Here is a 9,175-nt window from a genome sequence, read left to right as displayed (position 1 = left end):
CACATTCCAATCTTTCCACCTCTTAGGAAAAGAATACACAACAACACAACAAGATATACATCACAACTGGGAGGGGGCGGGGTGGTTGGTTTGCTTTGATTACTTGTGTTTGTATTGTCACCTCCATACAAAGAAACATGCCTGTGGGCTGTCCCTTTGTATTGTCACAACTCCAGCAGGCTAATTAGACTGACTGGCTCAAGGTCACCCAGTTGGCTTTATAGCTGAGTCAAGATCTGTATTTCTGTCTCCTGAATCCAGGTCACTCTGGTTTTCGGTGTTTGTGTGATGAAATGTCTTGGTACACCTTCATTGTCCTTAATACAGGATAACTTTTTTGAAGTCCTTGCCCCTTTCAACATCTAGAAGTATGTGCACATGCATGCAAGGCTGACAAGATTTTATGAGCATTTTTGTGGTATGTAGCATTTACTCACAGATATGGATTGCTACAAACAGATCTTAGTCAACTTGTTTTGGAATGTTTGTAGTAGTCACAGTCAAGACAAAATCTTATCTGATTACCTGTTCATAAAACAGTATATACATTTGAACTCCTGGGGGTGTTGGAAGTCAACTCTTCAGCTGCAAAGAATTCATGCTAACAATCAGTTGTGCTCAATATAAGCATTTATTTCAGAATTTGTTCTTCAAAACCACAGAACTCTGTGATTGCATCCCACAAATACCATATATATTACAGTGAAAAGTAAAGTACATAGTGTTAGTTGTATGTAAAGAATATAGAAACACACTGTAAAAAGACATAAATCCCTTGTCTAAAAGATTGTACATGAAATCCTTGATTTCTAACGTCTGTGTGCTATTGTGTCCCAGGAATGTGGGACTAATGAAACAGAAACTAATAAAAGAGGGGTGGGGTGAAGAAGCTAGTTTTATGCGTAGCTTATGAGCTTGACTGAAAGGGGGAACAAAGCACCAGTCCAATGAGAAGAATGAGGGTAAATTCAGTCACAGGAAGCTTTATAATAAGCTTTCTTGGTTCCCATAAAGATGTGAGGAGGTGGTTGTCTATAGTTTCCAGGGATATTACTGTATTCAGAATCACCACCTGTCTGGCACTGAAGCAGCAGGAGAGTTAGACACAGAGACAGTAGAAGGCCACTTCCCCACATGTTTATGGATGCCATGAGAGAAGCCTTCAAGCAAGTATCATTCAGTGGATGATCCAGTGGAAATTTTATCCCTCTTCTTCCCTAGGAAGGGTAGATTGTAGGAAGGGAAACTTTTACATGTGGGGTGGGGTGGGGAAACTTTTACATCAGCAGGCCCTGGTGGTCTTCTCTGCTGGCCGGGGCAGCATCACTCTGAATCAACACCAAGCAGCTGGGAGCCACTGGTTGAATTTAGCACAATGTAGCATGGATGCAGAGCATTGAGGGAAATGCACATCAATTGGCTAGTTACCTACTTCAATAGTGTATGACCGAATGTGTTCCTGACAAAGGGGGTGTATATTCTGATAAATGGGACAGGAGGGGGAAGTGTGGACACAATCCAGCCAAGTTAGGCACTGGTCAGCCCCACAGATTTTCCTGAGCACATGCTTAACTCTCCCATCTAAAGCAGTAGAAACTACTTAGCATTTGGCTGAAATCTGTTTATATTTTGTCTTATTGAAACAGAAAGGTTGTGATCCAGGTAAAAGTATTTTTAAAATATATTGGACTTTCTGTGATTTGGTTTGCTAATACCAATATCTATTAACTTATTCCAGTGTAGACAACATTTTAACAAGATAATTGATTTTTCTAACTAAAAATAGAACATTTATCACAATGCTAGCCACATTGAACATGCTAAGAGACCACTTGGGAGTAATGATAACAATTCAGCATCGAAAATCTGTGATGGATAAATTCAACATAGCAGATAATTAACTCACAATTGCCAGTCTATACTTATGTTTGAGATTAAAGCTGGAGTCTGTTTATTGTGAAGTCAGTTGTGCTAATGCAGTCAAACCGTATGCTTTGTGACCAGCTGGCTGGCTGCATTGGCACTTTTGACTCTTAACGTTCCTGCTGGCATGGATAGCTACACCTGCAGCACAGTTCCCTGTACTGCCAGCATTATAACATGTTTTGTGGTGCTGTGATAGGACAGGTGCTGGGACAGCACAACCTCAACAGTCTTTTGTAAAACTGTTCAAGAGTGAATCCAATAAAATCACACTCGCAGTGCTACACAAGCCTATTCATTTCTACATTTAATTGCACAGTAGACATGCCATTTGTGACAAGCTTGTGGCTACAAAGTCAGGAGCAACTGATAGAAAAGCTTTGATGTCTTTTTATATTGTGCCCAAGCAAATGTTAGTTCTTAATTGCTTAATTTTGAAGTGATCTTTATGAAATTTTGATTGTGAACAAGATTTAGTTATTGCCAACCTCCACATAAAACTGTGGAAAAATAAGCATGTTTTGGTTGTTGTCCTTATAAGATTCTGATATACCTGTTATATCATTGTGCTGTTGGCTGCTATGAAGGCTTGTCATGAATGCCATACTACCACTGCTCCTTAGCAGCACAGAAATAGAAAAGAACTAGTTACAGCACATCTACAGAGGCAGGTGTAGCTTGATAAGTAAGGCTGCAAAGACTCCTGGTTGAACCCTGCCATATTGGCCTGTAGGAGGCATCCAAATAAAAGAGCAAAGGGGTGGGGTGGGGGGAAGCTGGACATTAAAAGCATGCTAACTTCACTTTCCTTTAGGAAAATGCAACTGGGATGCAAACAGGGCAATTGGTTTGGACATTTGGTAACAAACATTTGAGTGAAAACAGTTATGAGATTTATGTACAATACAAATATTTGCTAACCTTGAACTGAGGGCTCTAAGTATTTTAATAGCAACCTAAAGCCACAATACAGTAAAATAATCCATTACAAACATAAATCCTACATGTCTTCCCAGAAGTGGTTTCCCAAATCTAAGTGGACCTTATCTCCTGGCAAATGTGTATAGGAGAGCAGCCAAAGCCCAGGAAGGGAGGCTTCTGAAACAGCCGAAAAGGCAGTATCCACAACCAGAGCAAATGCCAGAATTTTCTTGTGAAAAGTTAAGACAGATGCCAGTGATTTGTATACAGTACTTTAAATTACTGTATATAAATTTATATATACATAAATTATTTAGTACAACATAAACAGGAAAGTTCATCAAGGCATCACTTCTTCCATAGTTAGAGCATCATTCCTCAGCTGTCACTTCTCAGTCTAGCCAAATTTGTGCCCCGCTCATTCACATGTTTTTAAAAATTTTATTTATTTATTTATTTATTTTTGTGCCTGGGAGAATGCTAACCTCTACTCATAACTGTTACAGCTTCTTGGACATAAGGATAACTTCATTATGAAAAGATGCAGGATGCTTAGAAAAACACCACATCATTTTAAAATTCCAGTTGTAAGCAACACTGTACTGGACTCTAGGTGGGATCCTTCTGATGGTTTAGGAAGTATTGAGACTAAACTCACTGAAAATAAAATATAGTCAAGATCTAATTCTGTTCCGGTTACGCTCAGGTACTAGAGATAATAGCCACTTGCCATCTTCCATAGGAACCTCAGATGCTCTGCCAATATCAAAAGTTCAGTTTTGCTATCTTTCCTAGTTCTCCCATCTTACTCTGCATGTTTTTCATCCACCTTCTCTTACACCTAAGCTGGGATCTGCTTGCTAACCTTTACTACCTGAAAATATACTTCAGACCATGCTCAGTTCCTGCAGAAAAGACAAGGACAAAGAGAGATGGAATAGTTTTCACCAAAGTGTTGCATAGCAAAGTATCTAGTGATCTTTTTCATCCATAAGTTCTGTAAGAACTATCTGCCTTTGTTGCAGTTCTACAGTGTTGACTTTTGTTGCTCCTCTTTGTGCTCTTCCTTTCTTTTCTTTCAACTGAGGTATTCACTGTACTGCCATCTGCTTGTCAGTTTAATCTGAGAATGACTTATTCAAGAGATGTACATACTTCTGGCCTCTTGACCTTATTAGCCCTATACTCCTAGCTGCTGCCTGTGGAAGAACATACAGAGCTACAGATATTCAGATTGGAATTTTCAGATTCTGTTTCTGTCTCAGCTTCATCAGTGGTTTCAGGAGGAGAAATGGACTCATTCATTTGATCTGGGCTCTTCTTCAACCTGCACCAATAGAAGAGTATGCTGATTACATATTTTCAATGAATGCTATATAAGTTATTATTTTTATTGGGAAGATCAAAAAAAGAAAACAAATTCAGACCATAACAAGAAAACTTACATAGATTTGAACAAATGCACATGAAGTGTCAATAAAAACAGTTATTCTTAAGCTTCAAAAAAGGCAGATCAATTGTTGTCAGTTTGCCAGGGACTTCTAAATACCACCCATTCAAATACTGAAAATATCATTAATTCTTCAATAAATTGAAGATAAGTGATAGGATGAGGTCACTTATCCTTCCAGTGTTGTAAAATCAGTATTTTTGCTGCCAAAAGGGAATGGAATATCTGTTTGCACTGACCTGTGTTAATTTCCAAGTAATGGGCAAATATGTTAAGACTGCATGTGCATCAGTAAATATTAAAAAGTATTCCAATACAAAGTTTATCAAGTATTATAATCTCCATGATGAAATGAAGCATGTGGCAGAGATGAGAGGGATGTGCACATGGAAAAAAGTTTTTATATGAGTTCTTTGACGCTCCATTAATACTTTCTCCTTCATGCATTCACTGAAGATGGAGCAGGATTATGCTGCTAACCCAATCTTTGCCATTTTTGTGCCCCTTTGTCCCAACTGCCACACATACAGCTGAAAGTCTGAAAGTGGCAACTAGATGTACACTGTCTCTTATTACATGACTGTTACTTAGTATCAAAGCTTTTTTTGATAGCTCTTTACTCCGTAATTTGTTGTGTATCCCTTCTTCCAGATCTGCCATTCCCTTCTTCACTAGTCTTTCACCAAATTCAAAAATCCAAACTGTAATCCAAACTAGGCCAGTCAAGATATAATAGAACTTAATCTTTGGAACTGTGAGACCTCCTCTCTTTTTTCATCCTGTAGGACTTCAAATCTAATCCTTGGAGTTTTGTTTTGTTTTGTTTTTCATTTCAAATAAAAATAGTTAATTGTCATTGCCAGTCTTGAAGGGTTTTTCCCTGTACTGAAATTGGTAACATCTGAAATAGGAAGTTCAACTTTGGCAGTACATTCATTTTTATAACAATTCTTCCCAACCATGAGACTATTTCTGTAAGTCATTTTGGATCCTTCTCCAGGCTGTTTTATAATTATCTTGCAATAATGCATCATTATGTCCAGTCATGTTTATTCCTAAGTACTTCACATGCTTATTTTTTCAATGTATTCTTGTTTAGTTACACACTTCAGTGTGATATTTCTTTTTTTTTCTTGTTGTGTAACCAAACTAAAATCCAAACTGTTCAGTTTTATTTCTTATATACTGGATTGATGTGGATTTTAAAATGTCAATATTATATAGCATATGAATAACCTAAGTATCTTAGGTTAAATCCTTGTGGTCTTTAAATACAAGTTTTTGATATTCAGCACATGTCTATCATTGAGCATGTCTGATGTCTCTCAGAGGAAAAGTGTAGTCCCTGACTTTTGGATTTTAAAATCTCCATAAATCTTCCCGTTGTAACTTATCCATATAATTGAAGATCGTTTTTTGGAAGTTTACCCCTTTGTTTTTTTTAAACCTGTCTTTCTTGAGATCTAAAATTCCATTCTTATCACCACAAATCAATATTTCACCTTCTGGAAATGTAATAACAATTGGAATCCCCCCACCCCCCGCCCAGAATTTCTCTTTTGCATCATTTGGAGCATCTATTCCGGTCAATGTACGTATCTTTCCATTCAGAGATCTTTTAAGGATGGTGAATCTTACATCTGGTTCCCTCAATTCTTCTATGACATTAAACTTTGGTTATTGACATAAATTACAACTCCTTTCTGTTTGGTGTCCACTGAAGCTCCATACATTCTGCCCTCTTGCTGTTTAGGATGTGGACATATTTTTTCTATATATGAGTTTCTTGAAAGCATATTATACCTGCCTTTTCTTTTTTTTTTAAGTTAAAGACTGAAAATTGTTTGGAGGGGGAGTTCATGCCATTAATATTTATTGCTAGAATTTTCATTTTGTGTTTTTATTCTAAAACTATTATCCAATGTAATGTCTTTACTTTCTTACTTGCAAGATTAATCATGCCAGATAATAATTTACAGTTACTGACGTATGATATTTCAGGGTTTGTTCGATTCATTCCATCCAAACTGAAATATACAGTCTGCCATCTTACTCTCAAATTTCACTCCTCATCTTGACCTTTGGAGTTCCTGATGTCATTCTATATTCCTTCCTCTGCTTCATGATCTCATTCAATTTCCTCATTGATTATCAAAAAGCTTGAGGATATACATAACAATTTAACTCTAAGACTACAAAAAGAAATATTTTTCCAAAATTCTTAGAGGAAGTGTTGGTACATTGAAAAAAGTAATGGAAGCGAAAAAGGGAAAAAAGAATTAGAGGGAGGGAGAAAAGAAAAGAAAAAAGGAAAAAGAAAGGAAGAAAGAAGATAGGAGTGCTGGAGGAGTAAAAAAAAAGGAGGAAAGAGTGGAATTAGTATATTTTTAATATGTTAACCTTCTAAGGGTGTTAAAGTATTTAATCCCTTTTTCTTCTATTATTGATATTAATTCAATATTAGTATAAATTAATTTATTAAAAGAATCTTCTAGTATTTCTTCTGAGTCTCTGGTCATTTGTCTGTTAATTGATCTGGTAAGAGAGCAAATATTCCTCTGTTCTTCCAGTCTAGTTTGCTTATTTCAGTTCTTTCAAATTCAGATAAGTCCTTCCCAAGTCCAGTCTTTCCAAAATCCAGCAGATGACACCAATAGTACACTTATTAGTTTAGATAAAATGTAACTACATCTTTCTCATTAAAAAATTTCTCTCTCTCTGCACCCCATAAAGTAAGAAAAGGCAGGTTAAAGGAGTCTAAAATTCTCTATTTTCACTGAGTCAAAAAGAGGGACTATCTAGGAAATACAAGTCTACCACCGCGCCCCGGCAGTCGACGCCAGAGAAGAACTATTGCGCCCCAGCCTACGCTGCGAATACTGCGCCGCTCCGCCATTCCATCACCCACCTGGCTGCTCTGCCACGCCCCTGCACGCGTTCGAGGCGTGCCGGACGAGGCGGGGCGTTGGGAGCCCAGCGGCTTGAAAGCCCACGGGGGGAGCCCAGCTGGAGCAACCACCGTGCCCCGGCAGTCGATGCCGGAGAAGAACTACTGCGCCCCAGCCTATGCCGCGAAGACCGCGCCGCACCGCACCACTCCGCCATTCCATCACCCACCTGGTTGCTCTGCCACGCCCCTGCACGCATTCGAGGCGTGCCGGACAAGGCGGGGCGTCGGGAGCCCGGCGGCTTGAAAGCGCTGGCGGTGGCCGGGGCCAGCGGCCTCGGGCGGGCGGCCAAAGGACGTCGGCCAAAGGGCGGTCGCCACCGTTTGGGGGGGCCGAGCGGGGGGCTGGGCTGGCCAGGGGGCTTTCACTTTCGCTGTGTTAGGCCCTCCTGCTGAGCGGTGAATTTTTAAATGTTTTTATAATTTTATAGTGTTTTATATGGTTTTATGGAGTCGTCCCTGGCCATGCTGCCACTTGCATTTCCTGGGGAGCGCACTGGTGCCACCATTGGGGTGGTTATGGGCAATGGACGTAACGGCGGTGGGAGCTTAACGTGTCCGCATAGAAGAAGGAGGGACAGATGGCTGACACCTTTCCCTACTTCTGGTTTTGCTCCCAGCCAGAGGGTGCCAGGGAGTCTTGTCAGTTGCCCCTCGGGCCTGACGGTGCTGTTGCTTAATGCCAGGTCGGTCAATAAAAAATCTGCCCTCATCCATGACTTGATTGTGGATGAGGGGGCCGACCTGGCCTGCATAACGGAGACCTGGGTGGGGGGGGGACGTTGCCCTCTCCCAATTGTGCCCACCCGGGTATCTATTCCAGCACTGCTCACAGCCGGAGGGGAGGGGAGGGGGGGTTGCTTTAGTTTACCGAGCCTCCATCTCCCTCACGGGACTTCCTGTCCCTTCGAGACCAGGGCTGGAGTGTCTCTACTTGGTGTTGGGTGACCAAGACAGATTGGGGATTCTGTTGGTGCACCGTGCACCCTTCTGCCCAACAGTCTCCCTGCCTGAGCTGACAGAGACGGTCTTGGACCTGGTGTTGAGGCCCCCCAGGATGTTGGTCCTGGGGGACTTCAATCTCCATGTCGAGACTGGTCTGACTGGGGCGGCTCAGGACTTCATGGCCTCCATGATGGCCATGGGGCTGTCTCAACATGTCACCGGCCCGACCCATGAACAATGACACACTCTGGACCTGGTTTTCTCGACGGGGCAGGAAGAGGGTGGTCTGAGGGTGAGGAATTTATGCTTGACTCCCCTGTCATGATCAGATCACTTCCTGGTGAGGTTTGTGCTCGAGAGCGACCTCTCCCTCTGTAAGGGTGCGGACCCGATTGTGTGGGTCCGCCCCCGGAGCCGGATGTATCCGGAAGGATTCCTGAAGGCTCTGGGGGAGTTTCCGGCTGACAAGACGGGTGCTCCTGTCGAGGTCCTGGTCGAACTGTGAAACGGGGAGATGACCAGGGCTGTAGACACGATCGCTCCTAAGCGCCCTCTCCCACTGGGCAGAGCCCGCTCTTCCCCTTGGTATACTCCTGAACTGAGGGCGATGAAGCAGGTTGGGAGACGGCTAGAGCGTAGGTGGAGGAAATCACGGGATGAATCTGACTGAACACACTTAAGAGCCCATTATCGGGCCTATGCTGTGGCGGTGAGGGCAGCAAAAAAGAGATTTTTTTCCCACTTCCATTGCCTCCTCACAATGCCGTCCGGCAGAGCTCTTTCAAGTGGTGCAAGACCTGGTTCGCCCAGGCCCGAAAGAAGATCTGATTCCACCCTCGAAGGCCCGCTGTGCCGACTTTGCCAGGCATTTCAGGGAGAAAATCGCTCAGATTCGTCACGAGCTGGATTCCACTATTGAGTCAGAGGTCTTAAGGGAGACACCAATGCTACCGTCTGGTCCAGAATTATTGGATGAATTTCAGTTACTG

General features: G+C 41.9%; 1 protein-coding gene across 1 annotated transcript in view; it reads right to left on the bottom strand.

The window, feature by feature from the left end:
- Window positions 1–685: 685 nt before the first annotated feature.
- STK32C (serine/threonine kinase 32C) overlaps window positions 686–9,175 on the bottom strand; it is a 128,458-nt gene continuing 119,968 nt past the window's right edge. The window contains exon 11 of the mRNA XM_044420092.1: window positions 686–4,171. Within this exon, the coding sequence (XP_044276027.1) occupies window positions 4,033–4,171 (139 nt within the window). The 3' untranslated portion in view covers window positions 686–4,032. The remainder of the gene's footprint in view (window positions 4,172–9,175) is intronic.

Source organism: Varanus komodoensis, unplaced genomic scaffold (genome assembly GCF_004798865.1).
Source record: "Varanus komodoensis strain SLA01 unplaced genomic scaffold, ASM479886v1 scaffold11, whole genome shotgun sequence".
Lineage (NCBI taxonomy): Eukaryota > Metazoa > Chordata > Lepidosauria > Squamata > Varanidae > Varanus > Varanus komodoensis.
Note: the sequence above shows the minus strand (reverse complement) of the source record. Positions and strands in the feature narration are given on the sequence as shown.